This window comes from Electrophorus electricus, chromosome 15, assembly GCF_041902795.1.
Source record: "Electrophorus electricus isolate QZ-2024a chromosome 15, ASM4190279v1, whole genome shotgun sequence".
Taxonomy (NCBI): Eukaryota; Metazoa; Chordata; class Actinopteri; order Gymnotiformes; family Gymnotidae; genus Electrophorus; species Electrophorus electricus.
This window is the reverse complement of record NC_137511.1, coordinates 15,941,587-15,966,100: the sequence shown is the minus strand read 5'-3', so window position 1 is coordinate 15,966,100 and position 24,514 is coordinate 15,941,587. Positions and strand designations below refer to the sequence as shown.

General features: G+C 41.1%; 2 protein-coding genes and 1 long non-coding RNA gene across 10 annotated transcripts; 2 read left to right on the top strand and 1 right to left on the bottom strand.

The window, feature by feature from the left end:
- Nucleotides 1–358: 358 nt before the first annotated feature.
- On the top strand, nt 359–1,415 carry lrrc18b (leucine rich repeat containing 18b). Its single transcript, XM_027005060.2, has 2 exons — nt 359–381; nt 659–1,415. Exons 1-2 carry the CDS (start codon nt 359–361, stop codon nt 1,413–1,415), a joined length of 780 nt encoding a protein of 259 aa, XP_026860861.2.
- Nucleotides 1,416–6,362: 4,947 nt separating this feature from the next.
- On the top strand, nt 6,363–24,337 carry arhgap22b (Rho GTPase activating protein 22b). 7 transcript variants are annotated; one of them, XM_081698321.1, is made up of 10 exons: nt 6,379–6,712; nt 10,559–10,758; nt 13,641–13,728; nt 17,924–18,052; nt 20,249–20,456; nt 20,733–20,865; nt 21,215–21,288; nt 21,377–21,522; nt 21,688–22,603; nt 22,816–24,337. In XM_081698321.1, exons 1-10 carry the CDS (start codon nt 6,670–6,672, stop codon nt 23,036–23,038), a joined length of 2,160 nt encoding a protein of 719 aa, XP_081554447.1. In that variant the 5' UTR covers nt 6,379–6,669; the 3' UTR covers nt 23,039–24,337. The 7 variants fall into 7 exon arrangements, with proteins under 7 accessions (XP_026860903.1, XP_035389569.1, XP_081554447.1 ...); XM_027005099.3 differs by having other exon boundaries at nt 6,380–6,712; nt 21,377–21,498; XM_081698323.1 differs by lacking the exons at nt 6,379–6,712; nt 10,559–10,758; nt 13,641–13,728 and having other exon boundaries at nt 15,433–18,052.
- LOC113574292 (uncharacterized) lies at nt 7,081–20,098 on the bottom strand. 2 transcript variants are annotated; one of them, XR_003410305.3, is made up of 5 exons: nt 19,966–20,098; nt 19,611–19,659; nt 19,465–19,503; nt 19,340–19,373; nt 7,081–8,676 (listed from the first exon to the last, which is right to left on the bottom strand). It is a non-coding gene; the product is annotated as an uncharacterized LOC113574292 (long non-coding RNA). The 2 variants fall into 2 exon arrangements; XR_003410304.3 differs by lacking the exon at nt 7,081–8,676 and adding an exon at nt 18,047–18,772 and having other exon boundaries at nt 19,348–19,373.
- Nucleotides 24,338–24,514: the final 177 nt, after the last annotated feature.

Here is a 24,514-nt window from a genome sequence, read left to right as displayed (position 1 = left end):
GCTTCTTGTCTGAACCTAGTTACTTCTTTCCTGTTAGCTGTAATTACTTGCTGAAGGTGTAGTTTTGGCTTGGTCTTAGGTGTGAATTGGGGAAGGACTCAGCACTTACTGAACTGTTAGTTTCATTTAGTTTAGTTTAGGGCCAAATCCTTCATATGTTACAAAGGAGAAATTTGCAAGACCGGGTCGGATTTGAAACATGAGTTGAGAACAACAACTGGTTGTCCAAAGTTATGCCCAGGCTACGAGCAGCTTCAGATGGTGATAATAGGGAGTTCTCAAAGGAAACTGGGAGTTCCTTGCAGCTGTTCAATGCTTACTGGTTTTCAAAGGATTCCATCTGCAGTAGCTGTCAGCTATGGCATGGAAATACGATGTTACGTATGGCCCCTCCACGAGGACTGGAATAACAACAGTGGCTAGAAAAAACACACTGACCAACAAAAAAAGGGAACAAGACAGGGTTTAAATACACGTACTAATAAGAATTGAACAAGACACAGATGCTACAAATGAAGGGCAGAGAAACAAAACACAGAAGCAAAACAAATACATGAGACAGGGTAACCATGACAATAAGCATGCTAGGAGGGACCAAACAAGACAAATACTGACTTTAACATTCTGCTCCTTGATATTCACTGGCCTTATGGCAAAGGGGAAAAAAAAAATCAAGTGAACCAAAAGGCAAAGAAATCACTCTCAAGATGGCTACGAATGCTGTGCAACTCACTGTGGATGGCAAGCAGCGTCTGGACCTCAGCAACATGCAGATCACCACCTTCCCCAGTTGCATCCTGAAGTTCTGCACCGTGGACGAGCTGGACCTAAGTCATAAAATGCTGAAGAAGATTCCCAACAGCATCGACATCTTTGTCAACCTGCGCTGGCTGGACCTCCACAGCAACCAGCTGGACCAGCTCCCCGAAGCGATTTGGCACTTGCTGAAGCTGCACAAACTCAACTTGTGCAACAAGCTGCTGACTGCCCACAGCATCCCGCATGAGCTGAGCCTTCTCAGGAACCTGTGGAGCCTCAACCTGGGTCTGAACCACATCAAGAGCCTGCCGCCCTCCATGGGCGCCCTCAAGGAGCTCCATGAACTTTCCCTCTTCAACAACCTGCTGATGCGCCTGCCACAGTGGCTCCACCAACTACCAAACCAGCACACCCTCAATGTTAAGTGCAACCCCTTTCCCCCAGAACACCCTCTTGAGCTGGACTCTATTAACAGGGTGGACTGCCTCTATGTTGTCAGGGAGACCTGCCTGTGCAGTGACTGCTGCCAGAAATGTAATGAGGAGAAAGGCAGGATGGAGAGCAGGACGAGCATAGCCCCTGTCCAGAGGACGGCTGTCAATGCCAGGCTGGCCAGTCCAAACTCTGTGGCACAGACCAATCATGCAAGGTGCTGATGAAAGCGGTTGCAAAACCGAGCCAAATGAGCCATCCGCTGCGTACACAAACTGTGAAAAGTGAGCATTCGTAATATAAATATATATATATATATATATATATATATATATATATATATATATATATATATATATATATATATATTTTTTTTTTTATTTTTTTTTTTTTTTTTAAACAGGATGGTAATGTTACCTGTATTTTAAATAATAAACACAATGTTTTTTTTATGAATGATCTAGTCACAAATCAAGAAAAAAAAAAAAAAAAAACTATAATGTGTAACATGAAGGCTAAAAATATCTAAGGAATATCTAACACAAATATCAAAAGAAAGAGAAAAATGAAACCCCAGAGAGGGCAAGAGAGGGAGATAAAGAAAGAAAAAGAGAACAAAACGTAGCATGCAGGCTATAGTTTCAAACACTGACAACATCCACAATAAGACAAAGGACTTATATACACACACACAACAATGACACACAACAAGGATCAGATGAGAAACACGAGAGGCTGTGGCAATAGGAACACACACACGGAGACGTTTGGGGGGGGGTGACAGAGCCCCACCCACAAACAGCACATCTCCCGGCACGCCAGCCTATCGGGCTGCGGCCCCGAGACCAACGCCAAATGGCGAGGCCAGAGGACTGGATAACCTGCCATGGGGCAGCGCAAGCAGGACAGCAGGGGGAAGGACAGGGACCAGGACGACAACAGACACAGCGATGCACACTAACGGGGACAGGCACAGACACAAAGGTGGACAAAGTGATCAGTACATTCAACGTAATCGGGACAGGCACGGTGATGGGGACAGGCACAACACCACACATAGGGTTGGTAAACAGTCTGGAAAAGGGAGAAGGAACCCCAGCCAGTCCCCCAGTCGTCAGCTGGGTTGGAGACCGACCAGCCTGGCGAGGATTGTCCTTCGCCGGCCTGGGTAGCGGCGGCTGTTCTGGTTTTGGCATATGTGCGTCGGGAAGCACACCAGCTGTATTGCACTTTGCCAGTGAAGGCACTGGTGCTGCTGCCTTTTTTCCCCCTACGAGGCTTAGGCGTAGGTGCATGCGCTCTGGGGCTCTTCACCTTAGGGGGAGGAGTGTCCTCCTCTGTTGGCGATGCCTCCCTGCAAGTCACCCAGGGCAGTTTGCTAGCTTCAGGGTGGCGTGCCCTGGGCGGAGCCCTGGGCGGAGCCCTAGGCGGGGTCTTGGGTGCTGGGGGCTCGTCTTTCTTGGAACCTGTAGCATCGCTAGGAGAGGGAAGATCCCTATGAGGGACCTCCTCTACCTCCACTGAAGGGTCCTCCTCATGATCGGACCCCCTGTCCGATCACAGACTGATGTCGCTATACTTCCCATAATCACCGTAGCCGCTATAGTCGTCCAGGTAGGGGTCATAGGACCCAGCGGAGTCCACCTCCGAGTGCCGGTTCTCGTAGTCCAGCTGGTTTCCGTAGGACTCAGCAGATTCCGACCCTGGACCATACACAGGACCCCAAAATCGTCCAGCGAGTTGTTGCAGATCCATGGAGTGAGGCCAGGATGAGTGAAGGTCTCTCCGCGGGATAGTAGGAGTCCACGGAGTCCAACTCCGAGGACTGGAAAGCATTATACCAGTCCTGGTAGCCAGACGTGGTTCAGAACAATTCCTCCGCTTCCGCAACTAGGCCACATTCACCTGGACCACTCTGCCCTATTGTGGGAGTCAGGAGGGTGCCCAAGAACACAGGGGGCTTCCCTGACCAGGCTGTGGGAGAGCGTTTACTTCCCTTTTTTCCCTTCTTCCTTTCCCAGTCATCCTTCGTCGGTCATCCTTAAGTGGCTTAAGCAGGATGCAGGGACAAGGCCCGTCGAAACAGACATTTATTAACACACTTAACAACAGGACGTAGCATGCAGGCTATAGTTTCAAACACCGAAAACATCCACGATAAGACAAAGGACTTATATACACACACGACAATGACACACAACAAGGATCAGGTGAGAAACACAAGAGGGCGTGGCAATGCAGAGGAACACACACACACACGGAGATGTTTCGGGGTGGGAGGAGGACGTACCATGAAAAAAGAGAGTGGGAAAGGGAATGCTAGAAGGAGAAAGACAGAAAAAGAGAGAGAGAGAGAGAGAGAGAGAGAGAGAGAGTAAGGCAGAAGTCCCACTTCTCATCATGAGCTGTATGAGTCTCCCACAACTGAGGGGCGTTTACCTTCCGGCTCATCAACAGAGGATATAAAGGTGCCTGCATAATATCACTGATAAGCTGCCAATGTGTCCAGAGAATTAATGGCATCGACTGTCTGAATGCGAGCCAATAAACATGCGTTTACACTGCTGAGCTAATCAAATGAGTGCAGCCTTTTTGAATAGCTCAAATCTCCAATGATGCACTGAAGTATAAACATGCTATCCTTTATTAATATCACTGTGTGCAAAAGATTTCATTACCATTTCCTTGAATGTTTGTTTTAAGACCATTCATCATGGAATACTGAGTCTTGCTATGGCCTAATTCTAACACCAGGGAGCACCACAGATCTAGGAAGCTCCAGTCTTTTATCTAAAATCCTTCCCATTCAAACCACCTCCCTCAAATCTAGAAACATGATACTATCATTGTCACAGTATGACACTGCATTGGAAATGAGTTAACCCCTTCCACATTTTGCAGATACCTGAATGTTTAATTACCTGAAAGATAATAAGCCAGGTTTTTTTTTTTTTTTGATCCCAATATTAATCTTCATCTTAACCTAAATTGAGAACCTTTGACCACTGAAAAATTCCACTAATAACCACTCACCACTGAGAGCTACTGAAAAAAAAAAAATGCAATTCGCAATTTCATATAATCACTGAAAGAGCATATAGTTATGAATGAATTAATAGTTTACATATAAGCTTGATGGTTTAATTTGCATTTCTCATGAGAGATGTCTAATTAAAGCTAAGGTCACTTGTCAGTTATTTTGCACAGTCACTGTAAGCAAAAAGACAGGCAGCAGATCCAGTGCCAATTACACAAGGCATGTTATAATGAAGGTGTCCTGGATCATTTCTCCTCCTTGGGTAAATGAACAAATCCATGAGATTACTGGAACATTCATGTTAGCTGTAACAAATCCATGTGGGGATAATTGACCCAAAGGTAATATCGTCAATATGATTAAAATCTCTACAGTATCACCTATCAGTTTTCTCATTGGATCATCACATTTCATCTTTCCATGTTATTGCAACATGATACCCAGCATGTGTGCTGTAAAACACTGGCCCATGCGCATTCGAAAATGAAATCAGACTGATGACTGGTGTGTGCCTGTGAAAGGTCTATTGCAACCGAGCAGTGCACACCAATACACTGGAAAAAAATAAAATAAAAAACGTGTATTTAAAAAAGTCTTTGAACTTTTATCTTAAAGCCAACCAAATATCATGTGTTACAAGTAAAGTTCTGTTTCATACAGTGAAACCAAATGTAGAACTTAATAAACAAAGACCATTCTGAGGTGATTTAATAACCCAGTAACGCCCTAAATGGACTTTGATTCTAGCAGCAGACACCTGACACACGCAGGCCAGAACATCTTTACAGCAGGACTATAGCAAATTAAAATAAAGTAACAATTTTTTTGTAAAATAAAGATGACACTACTTAATTTTCCTTCTCTGTTACACCATTTTATTGAGTAGAAAGGCTGTGATCTCTTTCATGTTGTGTCATACAACAAGAAGAATGTTACACTCAGTTCATTTCATTTCCTCGATAACCAAGTGATTTAGCAGACACTGTTTGCTTTAAAGAATTGGAAAGATAATAGCTGGGAGGTAATGACAACATGTAAGCTGCATCTTGAACAGACCACAGACCTATACCATGTGCGGTGTCTCAGATTTCAAATGGTTTAAAATGTAACTAAAATTATGAACTCAGCAAAAAAAATGCATGTTTTGGTTCAGCAGAAATGCCTCTTGCCTATACTCAAAATTTAAACTGCATCCCAAAAACATCCCATTTCAACAGAGCTGCATCTCTGAAAAAGTATGTGACTGGACACCCAATGTTCATGGGAAATGTAAACAGTTCAGGAAAACAACCTCCCTGAAATTCAACAGGCAGACCATGCATTACTGAAGGTGTAGTTCTAAACTGCTCTTAGTAATTAACATATTTCATGAGTGATGTATGTGGTTTTCACTGAATGTTAAAAGAAGTAAGAGATGAATAGAAACAAAGGAACATCAAAAAAGAGCTTTCCTTGAGGATATAGACTATGTATGTGAATCGCCATTGGTGCAGCAATTAGACTTGGGTTGATCCAAGAGCTCCCATCTACAGTGCTGATGGGGTCGCTATAGGGGGCTTTTACTGCTGCCTCGTCCAAGCTGGTGTTGGGGTTCTGCAAGCCCTCCCTCCCCCACCTTGTTTACATGAGGACCAGCTGTGGTCTGCAGGGCTGATTCAATTAAAGTGGCAGAGCAGGAGCTATTATCTACCAAACTGGGGGTGGTGTGATGAGGGCACAGTCTCAGAGGAAGGGAGAAAGAGAAGAGAGGAGGACCATAGGAAGGGAGAAAGAGAAGAGAGGAGGACCAGAGGGCGAGGTCTGAGGAGAAAAAGGGAGTGGGGGGAGGACGTGAGGCAGAGATTTATGGGTGAATGAAGAAAAAAAAGAGAGGTTGAGGAGGAGAGAAAAGAGGGAGAGAAAAAGAATGAGAGAGGGAGAAAGAGAAAGAGAGAGAGAGAGAGAGAGAGAGAGAGAGAGAGAGAGAGCGGGGGTGGGGGGATCCCTAGAGTGCAAAGAGGCTGTAAGATCTTGAGCCCACATGCCTGTGGCCAATTAAGAGACGAGTGGCTGTGCTACTCTGTTTCAGAGAACCTTGTCATAATCACATAGACAATGAGCGGTCATTGCAGAGCATTGGGGTGAATAATGCACCGAGGGTGGGCGTGGACCACCGAACGGCTCATACAGGCGTGCACGCGCGTGTGTAATCGTACATGCGGGCATGCGCCTGGAGGCGCATGAGGGAGCCCGCCCCCACCCCCGACGAGCCGGTGCCTTCTCCGTGAGGTCGGCAGGAGAGCTTCAGCGGGAGAGAAACGACTGGCAAGGGAGAGAGGGAGTCGCGGCAGAGGAGGAGAAAATAGAGAAGGAGAAAGGGGGAGAGGCAGAGGGAGGGAGAGCGGAGTGGCAAACGCAGGGCGGAGGACGAATATGCGAAGTGGAGCAAACGGCGTGCAGTGATGACAGCCATGCTGAGCCCTAAGATCAGGCAGACCAGGAGAGGTATGGTGATGTTCCCATTCTCATTCCACCAGCTCTGCTCTCGAAGCAGTCATCACTTACGCCTTCATCTCTCAGCATATCCACTTGTTTCTGTAGGAAGGTCGACCATCCGTTAACCCTCACGAGTGAGACAGCTGCTGTTAGTATGCCTGATCTTTTGTACTAGACTCATAGAGTTCTAATTATTTGCTTTTTGAATCTAACAGATATGATTTGATGTAGTATAATTAAAAAAATAATAATGGCAGTGTTGCTGCAGTGTGATGGTCAAAAATTTACTGACCACTGTAAAAATGGACAATTTCTTTTTTAATCCATAAAAGATTTCACGCAGTAATTTTAAAAATGGCACAAAACACCATAGTCAACCATAATGTTCTATTCTTTACACTGCTTCATCATGAAATTACCAATTCTAACAACACTGTCATTACCCTCTGCAAAGGGAAAGAATCTGCAACAACTCCTAAATTAGAATCCACTTGCGTCGCGCTTATTGTGTTGTGGCTGACCGTGAACATAGAGACACTACAGGTTACAGCTCTTAGCAGCTGAGCATGGTGCCTCATTCAGCTCAGGGGACACCTGCCATCATTCATGGCAGGGTATACACACTCCGACACACCCACCACTGGTCCAGCGTCATTACCCAGCAGCACCCCAGATTTCAGGCAAAAATATCAGAATGTGATGTGTGGCAGCAATCAAAAGCTGTGTGCTTTGTGTGTGATATTGAATTTTAGAAGCGTAACTACATTAGGACAGAAAAGCTCTAGCCATATGGAGCTGATTTTTTAAATTCCTGCATGGCCAAAATATTAGAAGTATACATAATCTACTTTTTGGAGCAGGATAGTTCAACAGACATCCTTTATGTCGGAAGCAGAATCAGGATCAGTATCAAGTTCAGAATCAGAGGCAGTTATATTTGCCAGGTATGTTACATGTATGAGGAATTTGTCATGGTGAGTGTACATGTAACATTCCAAACGGATTGATACACTGGACTGTTTACTGATGCACAGAAGAGAGAATAAACTTAAAATAAAGATAAAATAAAAACATGTTTTATTATAAAAGACAATTAGGACAGCATTAAAAAACATGAACTGAATATGTACGTATGGCTAAGGTCTGGGGACACATATGGGCTGTGATACATGGTTCTAGCTGGGATGATATAGAATACGCAAGCAACAAATTTATAAAGGGGTTTGCTAGGTTATAGGCTTTAGGCTAGAGTGCAAAGAATCCACAGCCCTGAGGAAAAAGCTGTCATTTTATCTGCTTTTTCCGGTTTTGATGACCATAAGTTGCGTCACTGGAAGGGTTGGAATAGGTGGTGGCAGGGTGATGATATAGGTGGTGGCAGGCATGATTTTGCCAGTATGGTTCACAACACCTTTCATGCATGCTTCATGAAATGCTACTGAGAAGATAGTTATCTTTTATATTATTGTTCAGTACTCATCTATATAGATGTTCAGGTGGAACAAATATTACACTATGGACAAGAACAAATGTCTGTGAGGTAACCATACCTCAATGTAATGGAGAAATAATCCTAAACATTATTTTATATTCAAATTTAGACATAAACTGTTATGCACTGATATTTCTGTAAAACATATTCCATATTTGTCACATTACATTTCTGAAGAATTTATTCATGTTTTTCAATAACATCTGCCGCAAGATGAAAGTATGTAAAATCATATCCTCCAGATGAATCCCCCTGCTCATAATAAACATTATTATCATTATCATAAACATACAGAATTTTGAAAGCAAATGATATTAAAGCTGGGCTGGTGTGTGCTGAAGTAGACATTTTACCAGCCACATCCTAGAAACGCCCAGGGCAAAAGAGGGAAGGTATGAATCGTTGCGTCCAAACGACTCCAAAGTGGGGTATTGTGCTGCACTGCATTGTGCAGTGAAACTGGGTTATTGCTCACTGATTTCTAAAAGAAAGAAAGAAAAGACATGGACCATAGTGTAAACAGCTCTGTCGCAATTTGACAGCCAACACAGAACAGTGACAGAACACAGCATAATACAAAGGCTATATAAATGTGTACATAGCCACTAACTGTGCTACTGTTACAGTATTTTTTTCTATAAAATACTGCTCTAATAGAAGTATGTATGCACAATGATGACATGGACGGTTCAAAACACAAACCAATAGGTAACAGCAGGTGTTTCTTTTCAGCAAGTAGTCATTTATGAGTGGAATAAAATCAAGATTAGCACACTTTTTATGTGACAAAAACAATGAACAACCCAATTAAAAGTTATTTGAATCTCTTACAATCACAAAACATAATAGCAACTATATTGTCTCTGCCATCCAAAGAGATCCATACATTCCACCGGTCCAGCCAAACCTAGTAGGTAATTAGGTAGGAAGTTATGTAATAAAATATGTTAAAAAAAATTCTGAAAACCTTTTTCATAAACCAAATGCATTACAAATGCCTCAAAACCAATAAATTTCTATCCACCCAACCTACCTAATTCAGCAAATCTAAATGGCACCAGTTAACACAACTGAGTTAGCGTAGAGCATAAAGTATTTTTGCAACATGTCAAACACTAAACTAATACTGCCTTAAGGGGTGCAGTTCAGATTCTTCAACTCCACTGACACAGCCCACTCATTTCCTGTGCTGCCTATAGAGAAGCGTGAGGCTCTGCTACAGAAACATCGCACTGCACAAGGCTGCCAGATTAATGACAGGCAGAGAGAAATGTCTGTACAGGCAGTGGAGACAGGAGGACAGCCGGCCATCCCTCATACTGGCAGTCTGCTTGAATGGCAGCCTCCTGCCACCACTGTTGTGGTGCCATGGTCATGTTGCCACTATTCCACTGCAAAGTAAGAATGTCGCTGTGCAGGCAGCAAAGGGAATGAGTAACACACCAAATTACAGTTTAGTCTGGCCCATTTGCAGTCCACATAGAATCCTGGTTGTTGGACCAACCTCAGATGGCACTCATTTCAATATCTCATTTTGTTCTATCTAAAACAGAGCTTCTGCTAAGCTCCCTGAACCCTGTGTATAAGGGCATAAAATAAAGGAAGGCAGCAAAAAGAAAAACAAGCATTTTCTATCAGAAAGCCACACACATTGATTGAGTGTCTACAGCCTGAAGGCACAAGGCATGCTATGTGTGTGCAGGATTGATTTCTATAAATTATACATGATGAGACTGTCCTTGAAGCCCCTGTTGTTCATGGGGGTGTAGCTTTTGGGTCAGGGCTAAGCTGCAAAATTCCATTTGTTTTGTTTTTTTACATTATATTTATATTACACTTGATCAAATTCGAATATTTCAGTCATTTATTCTATCTCAATTACTTCCATATAAACAAACACTAAAAACGTTTTATAAAACAAAGGCTCAAAACCTTTTGACATTATGTAATCAATGAATTGCTGTTCATAGCTGGCTAAACCACAAAAATCAGATTCCACAATTTCAACCTAAGCTGCACACTCATGATCATCAATTTGCCTCAGTAGCTCCTCAAGTGATAAAACAGAAAACAATATTATCTAATATCTAAAATCCCTGTTAACCTTGCAAAATATGTGTATGCTCCCTGGCACTGCTTTAATGAGACATCGCTTAGAATCAATACCCAGTGACATTAGCCAATGATTTGAGTCACTTGAACCATTTAGTTAGGTTTTTTTGTTTTGTTTTGTTTTGGGGTTTTTTTTTTGGGGGGGGGGGGGGAGGGGGGGTTGTTTGTTTAGTTTGTTTGTTTTTGACTGATCATCACAGCAGTGTAATTTAGCTGACATTCAAACATGTGTCTGCTGTCCTTTTCTACAGCCAGGTCCAAGAGTATGGTGATGGGTGAGGTGTCCCATGGATCGACTCAGTGCACTTCCCCAGGCCTCCAGGAGGGGGTGCTAAAGGCTGGCTGGTTGAAGAAACAGAGAAGTATAATGAAGAACTGGCAGCTGCGTTGGTTTGTGCTACGCTCTGACTTCCTTTACTTCTATAAGGATGAGGAGGAGACCAAGCCTCAGGTAGAGGAAGATTACACACAAAGGCCTCTGTGTTGCTATATTAGCAATTAGGTGAAATTACATAACGGAAAGAAACACATTAAAGACCTAATAAAAGGTGTGTTGAAGCTGTTATATTAATTTTGTGACATCCACCGTGGATTATGCATTAGACAGTGTCCGCTCTCCCGCCATTTGCAGCTGATTGCTTGACAATTTTGGCAGAATAGAAATCCAAGCACTAATTGTAAACTAGATACTGACTGTGTTGTGTTCTGTCAATCAGTGCCATTCAGTTATAGTATGCCTTTCATTCAAACTGAAGTGTGTGATGGACAGTTTCTCTCATCAGAGCCTGTCAATACTGCGCCAGTCACAATTGATTCATCTCCAAGCCTCTCACCAGGGTATCTGGGAAAATGTCAATCCCACCTTCTTTTCCCACCTTTAATCAACTGAATTCAAGGTGCGAAGCTATATAGGCAAATCACATAGCAAATCTCATGCTGGGATAAAAGGATATGGAGGAGGAGACAGTGAGCAGAGTGATGCAGATATTTTACCCACTCTGTGGTGATTTTGAATTTGAGTACCAGGCCTTGTATGAGATTGCCTGACACATTAACTGAAAGTGGGCAAAGAAAAACTGACATGTTCATCAAGTTGGTGAGTGAATAAAACTGAAATATGTGTTACTGTGTCATTAAGCACTTAAATATGCACTTATAACAGGACTTAACAGAATTAATTTTTACCTTTACTTTTTTTCATTCTTGCCAGGGCTTTAGCCTGATATAGGGCCTTGAAAAAGTATTCATACCCCTTGAACTTTTCCACATTTTTTTCATGTTACACCTACAAACCTAAATGTATTTTATTGGAATTTTATGTGATAAACGAACACAAAGTAGCAAGTAATTGTGAAGTGAAAAGAAAATGATACATGGTTTTCAAATTTTTTAATAAATAAAAATCTGGAAAATGTAGCATGTATTTGTATTAAGCCCCCCTGACTCAATACTCTGTGGGACCACCTTTCACTGCAATTACAGCTGCAAGTCTTTTGGGGTATGTCTCCACCAGCTTTGCACATCTACAGGCTGAAGGTTTTGCCCATTCTTCTTTGCAAATTGGCTCATGCTCAGTCAGTTTGGATGGAGAGTGTCTGTGAACAGCAATTTTCAAGTCTTGCCACAGATTCTCAATTGGATTTAGGGGTGGACTTTGACTGGGCCATTCTAACACATGAATGTGCTTTGATCTAAACCATTCCATTGTAGCTCTGGCTGTGTGTTTAGGGTCGTTGTCCTGCTGGAAGGTGAACCTCTGCACCAGTCTCAAGTTTTTTGCAGCCTCTAACAGGTTTTCCTCCAGGATTGCCCTGTATTTAATTCCATCTATCTTCCGATCAACTCTGGCCAGCTTCCCTGTCCCTGCTGAAGAAAAGCATCCCCACAGCATGATGCTGCCACCACCATGTTTAAAGGTGAGGATGGTGTGTTCAAGGTGTTGTTCAATGTTAGTTTTCTGCCACGCATAGCGTTTTGCATTTAGGCCAAAAAGTTCAACTTTGGTCTCATCTGACCAGAGCACCTTCTTCCACATGTTTGCTGTGTCCCCCGCATGGCTTGTGGCAAACTGCAAATGAGACTTCTTATGGCTTGTTTTTATAAATGGCTTTCTTCTTGCCACTCTTCCCTAAAGGCCAGATTTTTGGAGTGCACGGCTAATAGTTGTCCTGTGCACAGATTGTCCCACCTGAGCTGTGGATCTCTGCAGCTCCTCCAGAGTGACCACGGGCCTCTTGGCTGCTTCTCTAAGTAGTGCTCTCCTGGCCTGGACTATCAGTTTAGGTGGACGGCCATATCTTGGTAGGTTTGCAGTTGTGCCATACTCCTTCTATTTTCAGATGATGGATTGAACAGTGCTCCATGAGATGTTCATAGCTTGGGATATTTTTTATAGCCTAATCCTGCTTTACATTTCTCCACAACTTTATCCCTGACTGTCTGGTGTGTTCCTTGGTTGACCACTAATGTTCTCTAAGAAACTTCTGAGGTCTTCAGAGCTGTAGTTATACTGATTATGTAGTTGTACTGAGAATAAATTACACACAGGTGGACTCTATTTGCTAATTTAGTGACCTCTGAAGGCAACTGGTCACACTGGATGTTATTTAGGGGTATCAGAGTACAGGGGGCTAAATACAAATGCATGCCACACTTTCCAGATTTTTATTTATTAAAAATTTGAAAATCATGTATCATTTTCTTTTCACTTCACAATTACTTGCAACTTTGTGTTCGTTTATCACATAAAATCCCAATAAAATACATTTAAGTTTGTAGGTGTAACATGAAAAAATGAGGTGTAACATGAAAAGTTCAAGGGGTATGAATACTTTTTCAAGGCCCTGTAGTATTCTTAACACTGACTAATCTATTGTCAAATGAGGATGTGAATTTGATAGAGAATTCAAATCACTGCTGTATGTTACTCTGGACAAGGGCACCTGCCAAATTCTGTAAATGTCAATGAAATGTAAACAGAGCACTGGCAGTGCTCGGTGGGCTGATGTTAATATAAAGGATTTAGCAGTGATGAAATAATAATGGCTTGACACCTGCGTAGCTGAGGTGCTAACTAATCTGTTGTCATGGTGAATAATCTGAACATTTCTTTTACTTGGCAGTTCATCTTACTAGAGGAGACGCACACGTCAAACTAAACCAACAGACTAAGCCTTGCACAAATTACAATGCCTTGCACAAATGACTTGTTTCTGCAAAAATGATTTAAAGAGTAATCCAGTTACATCAGTATTTATTTGGTATGATAGCTGATGATTGTTGAACAGAAATATCTAAAAGCTTAATGTTTTCTATTCCACTTAATCAACTCAGGGCTGTATACCACTTAAGGGCAGCCAAGTGAATGAGCTTACAGCTAATCCAGAAGAGCCTGGCAGACACTTATTTGAGATTGTTCCAGGTAAGCAAAAATCACTTTCCTATTGCAAAAGCAGCATGACCTTCGCATAGTTGAAAATGGGACTGATAAACTACTGATAAACAGTGCATACCTACTGGTTTTCATGCAGTTCCTACAAATCTACATATGTAGTATGAACAGATGGCAGAATCTGCATGTACTAAGCAGTGAGAGTTAATACTACTACTGTATGTATATTAGATCACATGTTTCGAGAATCCCAAACATGGTGTGGGTTCTCTCATTCCTGTTTACTGAAGTTGACTACTGAGTGTCCATGTGCATTTTATTTATAGCACATAAATATGTTAAAAGGGTGTGACAGCCATCAGTGTTCAGAGGCTGAGAATGAGTTTGGAAGCATAGAGGCCTGGTTGGATGGAAGGCTCTCACTACAGAAAACACAGTCAGAGCTAAAAAGAAAAATGATTAGATTACGGCTGTATGCTGCAACTAGATCGTGAGCCCACTTCAACCTGCACACTGCTCTAAAGCTGCTCAGTGTTTGTGAGTTATTAAATTCAATCACCCTACATGTTTTACTTCTTTTACTTCAGTAATCAGTTTAGGGTGAAATATTTAATTTTAAAAAGAGCCATTAAGGTCAGTAAATGCATACAGATGAAAACTGTAAAGCACAGGCACCCACCTAAATGGAAAGAGATCGGGCAAAAATTTGAGAGGAGGCTTACAAGTGTTCTGAATACTTAATTTTTGTTGTCATATAATAGATAATTTAGGTTTCTCATGTACAGAGAGAGAAAGTAAACACAGCAGTGGCCTGGAAGGCACTTATCAAGAAGACATTTGTGGTGCTAGCTCAACCATGTGAATTTGTGATAGAACAATCTAAGCTCCTACAATGACGTATCTGGTGAGAATGTGTTAGCTTAGTAGACCTTGTGCTTTCAGATCATTATCACTCTCGACAAAACCAGAAACCAGCCATTCACTCGACCTCTCTCCCCTCCACTTCAAATCACATACATATTCAAATATAGATACACACACACACACACACACACACACACACACACACACACAAATGCACACTCAAGCACATCACACAAATGCTCACTCAAGCACACAGACACGCACACATTTTTTTAACCTCCTAGTGTACTGTATTAGCACCCACGCAATGGATGGGGGCAAATCTTCTCTGTGGCCAGTCCCCATTCTCCAGTGTCACACTCTCGTTACAGATCAGGCAGTGTTACCTTCCCCCATTAGGAGTGTCCTTAACCACAGTCAGGCTGGCACACTCCATATTCTGAAGGATCTGCCATTTGACCCCATATAGGAATGCACAGATTCTGTTGCCAGAAGGGAAATAAAAACCTCAGATAACCTCTATAGTTTCATATTTCCCTTGTATAATGTTAAATGAACATTGCAGGGCATCAGTGGATGACATAATGGCACACAGGCATCAAATCAAATGGGAGTCTGAACAGAGTGAAGCGCCTCTTCCAGTTCATACCATTCACTTCAACAAATCCTACTCTCTAAAACAGCATAAATGTATTGCATTTCAGAAGAACAGGCTTTGCATGGATGTGGTTTTTTCCTGTGCCCCAGGTTGTGAGGTCTGATTACTTCATATGCACAACATATCAGAAACTGCCTCATCAACTGTTCCTTAGTAAGGCACAAATGAGAACTGGTTCCCCAGAAATGGGGAGGGTGGTGAATTCTTTAGATTTAAAACCAGTGGGAAAAGACTGCTGGATGGCTGGAATTTCATGCATCTGTGCTCACCAGGCTCTTAGAACTCAAGCCTCAGATATACAGCCCATTCTCTGCTCTTTCAAACAATGCTGCTGGCTTCCATCAGGAGAGGATAACCAGAGAAAGTAAACTATAAGCTCTAGCACAGGTTTAGCAGATGCTCCTGGGAAGATTGGTTTGGCTTTTGTTTGTTTGTCTGTTTGATTGTTTGTTTGTTTAGGTAGGGGGTGCTTGTTTGACAAGGAAGGACAAAGCAGACTGTCTCCTCAGTCAGTCTACAGTTAGAGTGGCATCGGTGAAGCTGAAATGGAGTTTGTGGAGTGAGCTGAGCTGTCCTGTACACTTACTTTGGTGGATGAACTGATAGTTATCCAATCATTAAACAGAAAAATTGGGAAGTAGCTGAGGATTATAAAATAAGGACTTTTTCTTCGAGTTCTGGGCAGCAATGGTGCAGTTTAATGGCTTCGTTGGCATCGAGTTCCCTGGCTGTGGCCGTAGGTGCCTGACCTGGGTTGGTGTGCAGGGGCTGCCCACTGGAACACGTGGCACAGCCCTGCCATAGAGCTCTCGCTGCTCCTCGCCCCAGAGAACAGCATGGGGCAAGGCTGCTGCAAGCGATGGAGGGCCAAACCCCCACGAGGTACAGCCAGCACTCCGAACCACATTTACACAGATGCTTTAATATGGGCCAAAAATTGTGATCTCACCGTTTGACCAATTAGAATGCATATGTAAAACTTCTTCTGATTAAAGGATACTGATTTACTTGCGAGAGGACTAAAGTTGGCTGTTTTTGTTTTCTCATTTGCTTAGAAAAGCTGAGAAGTTTGAATGGCAAATTTCCAAGTACACTCAAACATAGTGCACTTGGAATACTTGATATAACCCATTCTTATTAGGTTATTATTAAACAGCAAATTACATAGCACACTGTCAACACTGGACAGGACTCTCACAGGAATAGTGCTCGTGTGTACACATATGTGCACACATTCACAGGGACACATGCTCCTCTGCACCCACAAGAGTTTCATAGTGGAATGACAATGGTGTCTGAAATTTGATCAGTTAAACAGGCATAGCACAAATGTGCCCCAAAGGACATTTTTAACCCTCCTCCCCAGAGCAGTGGGTACTGGGACACTCACAGACCCGGAAAGCCTCACTACAGTGGGAAATGAGCCACCAGTCTCTCTGTATGTGCTCATTGCAAATCTGTTAGCTTTCAAATGTTTAGTTGTGGCCACAAAACACGGTCATGTGTATAGTACATATTATAGTAGTATAGTATAGTACACTGACAATTAGCCTTGGTAAAGCTAAGTAAATGTAAAAAAAAAATTTTTGTCTTTTCATTCATTGACTATGAACCATTTTCTAGTCTAAATGTGCTAAATGTCTCCAGTGCACTGACAAAGATGACACATGCAAGGTCATTTTTATGTTATGGAAAGTTTCTATTATTTTTATGTAAATTTAATTATCTTTTACTGTAGATTATAATAAATATAAAATGTTCTGACATGGAGTTCTGCTTGTAAATTAACATTAAAATAAAATTAAATAATTTATCATTGTATTTCTATTCTTTGTCAGTGAACTGCATACATGTAATTGTTTGTATGCTTAAAACAATGTTTTAGAACACCATTATATTCTTTATCTTTTCTCATCAAATGCTTATTTTGACATCATAGCGAATGTGACTTTTCAACTTGAGGAGCGATCTCTGCCTTTTTCAAAGACATCAGTGCCATCTGGTGGCAATAATTAATATTCTGCTTTTCATCTATAAGCGTAAACCACACAAATCCGGTTTTAGCATTAGGTTTTCCTCCTGCTATATTTCATTAACATTTCAGTAAACTTTTTAAGAAATGTCAGAAACATCTATATTTCCACAGCCTTTTGTTAATAAAAATGACAAACATTCCAGTAGACCAACACATTTTCCTCTAAAGTTTTGATTTCTGGTTCTGTGTGTATGTACATTAAAATGATCATGTGGATTCAGCTCCTGTATACATTTATTTGGTGTTTATTAAAAATCAAATAAATGCACTTTCGAACCAGGATGAGATTCATTAGATTAACATTTTGTTATACTTTGTTATTATATTTGAGAATCGGGTTTATTTGATCACTAGCCAATGCTTTTACTTTTTGTAATACAGCTTTGTAAAGGGTTGAACTGGTAAAAGTGACACAACACGGTGAACTTGAAGCAACAATCTAGCGTCTCACTTCCTATTCCAAACACCATAATCTACAATAAAAACTCAAACACTCACCTTTACAATCTAATCTCACACAGGGTTGGGTCTATGAGGATTTTTCACTCCCATCTACCAGATACATCCTCCAAAATTGCATCAGTGCAAAAAAATGTAAAAAAAAAAATAAATTAATTAAAAAAAAAAAAAAGGGCAGTATGAATGTAAATGTCTTTTTTACATCTCAGGTGCCGCTGGGGAGAAAGACAGGACGGCTGTCAGCCACGAGGCCTTACTGCTTATGGCCAACTCCCAGACTGATATGGACGACTGGGTCAAGGCTATCAGGAGGGTCATCTGGGCTCCATTCGGAGGAGGTAAAACTGAGACATTCCTTTAGCTCATTCAACACTGGAATGGTTGATTTAGCTTAACTGTGCTCCCAATTTCAGTTCAACTGATGAAAGCATCAGGTAAGAAATCTAGCTTTTTACATGTAACCACACCTTCCATTCTTTGGTGTTCAACCATGCATCACTTTTTTTTATGATTTGAGATGGGAAAGATTTGTGGTGGGTTACTGGTACTACCCAGGTACAAAGTTTGCAACAATTTTCCCATTGACCTGCATTACAGCCTTAAAATTAAGATATAGCATATATTATATATAGATATAAATATATTGCTATAGCAAGAGCCAAGAATCCTCTACATGGTAGGGTGCAGAAAGACAGATACTTTCATTTGCATGTGTTTGTCCGTGTCTCTGTTGTTGAAGTAATAAATGAGCCTGCCAATTATTAGCTTATTACCAAATATGATTAAAGGAAAATAAGCAAGCATTAGACCATTACCCTTCAGTCAACATTAATCCAGTTCCTTGAGTTATTAATATTCAGCTTCAACAGTGAATCTGTCATCAAAACCTCCCCAATCCCACCCACACATGCCACTCCACCAATGTCTGTTGCAGAAATCAGACAACTCTCTTCTTGTTCTTCAAATATTGCTTGTAAAATGTTAACATTTTTGGAAGGTGTTTAACCTTCTCTCTCCCTCTTCCAAATTAATCCCCTTCAGTGTGGCACTCCAGTTAGCTATATCATCAGATATATGGTGTAACAGAATGGAAAGAAGAGAAAAAGATTAGAGCTGGTCTTGGTGGTATCTCACTGGTTCCAGCACCAGTAAACTCTGTAATTTCACATCTCACATTTTGTTTATATGCCCTTTAGTTATTTGTCCAAATTCTAGGCTCTCTAAGTAAAGAAAATTGATCCATACACACTGTTAAAACTAAAGAAAAGAGTACCAATCCCACACTTCTTTTAAATCCAAACCCCTACATAATCATTGAAATTACACATGCTATTATGAAACGGCAGGAAATATTTTTTTTTAAATGTGTAAAATATATATATATATATATATATATATATATATATATATATATATATATATATATATATATATATATATATATATATAATATTGGGGAATCTGTACATGTTAAATTTGCTTTACATGGATTACTACACACATTAGTACTCATGTTAAAGGTTTACATACATTTGCGTATCTCTTTACAAACATTTAATCTTGATACCGATTAATCCTAGTATTTACAATGTCAGACATCATCGATTCAAATAAAAATATCATACTTGCAGACCTGGATGGCTGGGTGGCTGTCTCTCCCTGGAATTAAGTTTCAAAGAGTATGTTATTAATAGCAAGATCATGAAATGCAAAGATAGCTAGATGTGAACCACGAAGACATGATACGCACATGAGTAAGGTATTGTAGTCTCTCTTGAGAAAAGTACGTCTTCAGGCAAAACGAATTATTACTGACTTGGAGGCCGTGCAAAAGGACTTTATGACCAATATCACATAGCCTATATTTTCAGCTATACGACAGAATTGTTCTCTTACCATGATCTGCTTGACATGGGCGGCATGAATGTTTCCGAGTTCCCACTCGCTATCAGAAATAGAACAGACATCAAGACGTACCTTACCAACACTACTGGACGTTAAAAGTCCGCCACGTTTGACTAAACTAGGACCGTTTAAACCTGTGACTTTTTAACGTCTATAAAGTGTATGTGCGAGTATTTATCTTTTGAAGTCGTATCTCGCTTTTCAGCTGCCGTTAGACTTGACGCGAGCAGATTCCGCGTGCCATGCCGTAGCTGGCGCCGCGCACGTGAGTTTTACTGGACGCACAGAATGAGACAGCGGCGACCGCATATTAAAGAAAAGCGAAAATATGTTGGATTTTTTTTACCTGAAAAACGGGTGTTTCTTTCTGGTTCATGTTCCTATGTGAAGTATTATGATTACTGCGCATTGTATGATCACTGTGATTGCGCAGCGCGCCGTGTTTGCCCAGAGAAATGTGGTCGGGACGTTGGTTGGCGGACTACAGGTGCGCGGAGGATTTTTGTATAGGTGTGCGGATGACTTTTGTATCTTAATATTGTTAGGCACTGCTCTCAGATCTTAAGTGTTACAGTTTTAACTGCTTTATGTGTGTTGACTAACCTTTTTCCTTCCTTACAACTTTACAGGGATTTTTGGACAACGTCTGGAGGACACAGTTCAGCACGAAAAGAAATTTGGTCCTCGCCTCGCACCTCTTTTAGTTGAACAGTGTGTGGATTTTATTAGGGAGCAGGGTCTTGGTGAGGAGGGTCTCTTTAGGATGCCTGGTCAGGCCAACCTTGTCAGGGAGCTTCAAGATGCTTTTGACTGCGGAGATAAACCTCAGTTTGACAGGTATATATACACAGGTGTGTGTGTGTATATTATATATATATATATATATATATATATATATATATATATATATATATATATATATATATATATATATATATATATATATATATACATACACACACACACACACACACACACACACACACACACACACACACACCCCTGCCTGTCTTTATTTGAAATTACCATTACTTTATCAGATATTCCTGAAGCTACTAAATGATTTGCCCATTTATGATTTTGATCTAACTAACACTATAATGGCTGTTTTAGTAACACTGATGTCCACACTGTGGCTTCCCTGCTGAAGCTGTACCTCAGGGAGCTACCAGAACCGGTCATTCCATTCGGCAAATATGAAGATTTCCTTACTTGTGCTAAGCTCCTGGCGAAAGATGAAGAAGAGGTAAGTACCTCTCAGTGACATCTATCTGGTGCTATGTCCCTCAGCTGAGCTGAAAGCAAGAACTATGGCAGTAGCCCGTACACCAACAGGGACTGTCGGGCACAAACTACTGTGCTGGAAGAGATCCAGTAATGTAACACATTGCATGTCTGGTTATGAATCCAGGGCAAAGGTTTTCACTGATTTAATGTGTATTTGAAATGGAAGTTAATTCATTGTTTTACTTCTCAGAATTATTAACTGATACTTTTTGTTTTATTCCCCCTTTGCAATCATGAGCAGAATGTTTGTGATGTACAGTGGTTTCAGAGTTCCATGATTTCATTTTGTGTGTCTCCTTTTTGCCCAGGGACTGCGAGAATTAGGGCAGCAAGTTAAGACCCTTCCTCCTGCTAACTTCAACCTCTTGAAATACATATGCAAGTATGTCCAAAGTGAAGTCATTAGGAGATGGCAAAAATCTAAACCAAATTTTCCTTAAACTAGCAAATGTGATCATCTATCTTTTCAGATTCCTGGATGAAGTACAGTCACACTCAGCTGAAAACAAAATGAGTGTACAGAACCTGGCCACTGTGTTTGGACCAAATATTCTCCGTCCTAAAATGGAGGACCCAGTAGCTATCATGGAAGGTATGTTTCGCAGAAAGTCTACAGGTAAATTCCATACTTCTCCTACATATGAATGAATGTTCCTTGAATATGCTGTTCGTGTGATTTGACCTCCTCAGTTTGGTCCACAGATTCTAGTATATTATATATGATGTGGTGAAGCTCCTGCAGACAGTAAATTTCTTATTAATTAATTAATTTTTTTTGCAGGGACATCTCTTGTCCAGCATCTCATGACAGTGCTCATCAGTAAGCATGATCAGCTGTATCCTGAGCAGGACTCTGAGGTTCCTGAACCCTGCCTAGAGGTGAGATCTCAGGGCCAGCAGCCTCAGCAGTCCAGTCTGGTTGGCTGGATCTCTGAGGAAGACCTCCAAAGCCTTGCACCTGCAGGCAACTCCAATCCAAGTGACAACCCTACCAGCAGTAGTGCCTCATCCCTGGATGGCAGCCCAGCAGGTCCTTCTCCTAAATCAGGTTCTCAGGGAAAGAGCGAGACGGCTGTCAGCCCTAGCAAGCAGGCCAAGACACTGCCTTCATGGAAGTATACTTTCAAAGGTTCCTCAACACGACCACCGCCTGCCAAAACTGGCAGCTCATCATCAGACATGGGTGGTGTCTCCAGTGGAAACTGGCTCATGAATGGGCTGTCATCACTGAGAGGACACCGCCGTACCTCCACTGGGGAACGTGCCAAAGACTCTGGGACATCCCAGAGGCTGTCCACCTATGACAATGTCACATCATCTTCGAGCCCAGGGAGCATGCTGAGCATAGACAGTGCTCCATGGTCCACCTCATCATGCGAGTTCTCTGTACCAGAATCGTGTTGTGACCCCTTAGATGCCGATTCCCAGAAGGACCACTGGTTGGAGCCTGAGGAGAACCTTGCAGATATTTCACAGAGTGCAGAAGAAGTGAAGCCCGCAGAGCAAGAGGATGCTAGCATCTCCATGGAGGCTCGCATCAGCACTACTTGCTGTAGTGACAACAGCAACATGGTGCCAATCATCAAAGTTATGGCTGAAGATGATGAAGAAAGCCCCTCGTCACTGGCCAGCTTGGTGGCAGAACTGAGAGAGAACCTGAGGAAGCAGAAACAGGCATATGAATCAAGAATCAAAAAGTAAGTGCTATCGTTCAGTCATATTGCAATTTTAATGATGGGATGCTTAATTAGGAGTGAATATCACTTTATTAAAGAAAAGTAATTCATGACTTTTACTCTTTCCCCAAAAAGCAGGCCAACTTTTCTTCATGGTGTCAAAGTGTTCTGCTCTATTCCAATAAAAATGCAAATGTATACATGGAAAGCAAAAATATCTTTGTATTCTGCAGGCTGGAGGAGTCTAGTGCAGTACTCTGTGCTCAGATGGAGCGATTAGAACATGAAATGGAACAGGAGCGAAAAATGAAAAGGATGTTGGAGATCAAATTACGGAACTCTGAGAGGGCCCGTGAGGATGCTGAAAACCGCAACCGGCTCCTGGAAAAAGAAATGGAAGACTTCTTCTCCACACTCGGGGACCTGGCTCTTGGAGCTCGGACAAGTGATATTTAGCAAGTTTCTCTGTCTTAAAGAAGAGGTGAAATAGCCATGAATGTATCTCTAGTAACTTTGGGCAACAGGATTTCATTTCCTCAGGCCTCTCCAGAAGTATGGAGGGATAAGTTCCATGGCAGTTTCTTTACCTTCATATTACTTGATTGTTTTTATCAGGACATAAAGGATGATTGTACATTAGGCTGCATTCATCCAGAACTTTAACATATCACTGTGGATGTAAGGCAGCCAATTCCTACAAGTAATGTTAGGCTTTTTAACCACTTTTTCCAGATGTCACTAGCATTTTGTGGTGACTTTGCTGTATAGTAAATGTTTTCATCTGCATCTTTTATTCTAGCCAAGAGAATTATTTGCCAACTAATGCAACCTTTAAAGACCATGCAAAAGACCAAAGCCTACATACATAATTACTGCCATAATTAGTTTGGGATCATTAAGCAGACCTCTGCCCTGAAAAACATGGAACTATAATGAAACATCTTGGTATCGGGCTTGTTTGACTAGAATAGTTCCCAGTTTTGGAATATTAACTGTTAATTGAAATATTTCCTGATCTCATAGCATATTCTATTAAACTGGATTGACTTCTGAAATTCAAATTCAACATTATGGAAAGACAGATTATAAATCATATATTATACATGGGATGTTACTATTCTCAGAATTTAAGAGATACTTTAGGAAAGTGTTCAGAAGTTAATATAATGCTACAAGGTATGTTCCATAAAATGTTTAGTAAAATGATCACTGTGTTGTTTGACTGACACTAATTTATTTTAGAATTTGCAAAATTATGGGAAAGCCCTGTGAATATTTCATGTTCTGTGGTAAATTCCCACACTTGTTGCTAAATAATCTTTTTGATAACACCTGAAAAATAAAAGTTGTGTAACTTTCATTGTGCTTGATACAGTGAGTAATTATGGATCTGTATTAAACTATAAGTAATACATGAATTGTGGGATATAGAAAAATGCTGTTTGCAGTGCCTCATCTGTGTGTTTACTGACAACCAATGCTTAATGCTGCTAATGCTTCATCTGTTCATAGACCTGACCAAATTACAAGTTTTAGCTGGACCTATTCTTACTTATAATACCCATCAAATATTAGACCTGTAAATATTTAACAGTACCTTCAACATTTACATTATTCATCATAACCACTTACAGCTATGCTGAGTTTATGATGGGGTTTTAAATATATCGAAGATTTTCACCCCCCCTCCATTCCTTGATCCATGTGGTGCTGCTTAACTGTTCAAACATACAATAAACAGAAATCTGAAAATAACATTATCCCTGCTCCTTTTTTACATTTCATTTAATTTTAAAAGCATTTTTAATTTTGTCTACTAGTGAATATCACCATCTTTCTGTTTTCACATACTAACTTACACATTTGACCTACCTGTTTACAAAAGCTATATCTTTTTTTCCAGCATATGGAATACCAGCCATCACTTCTCTT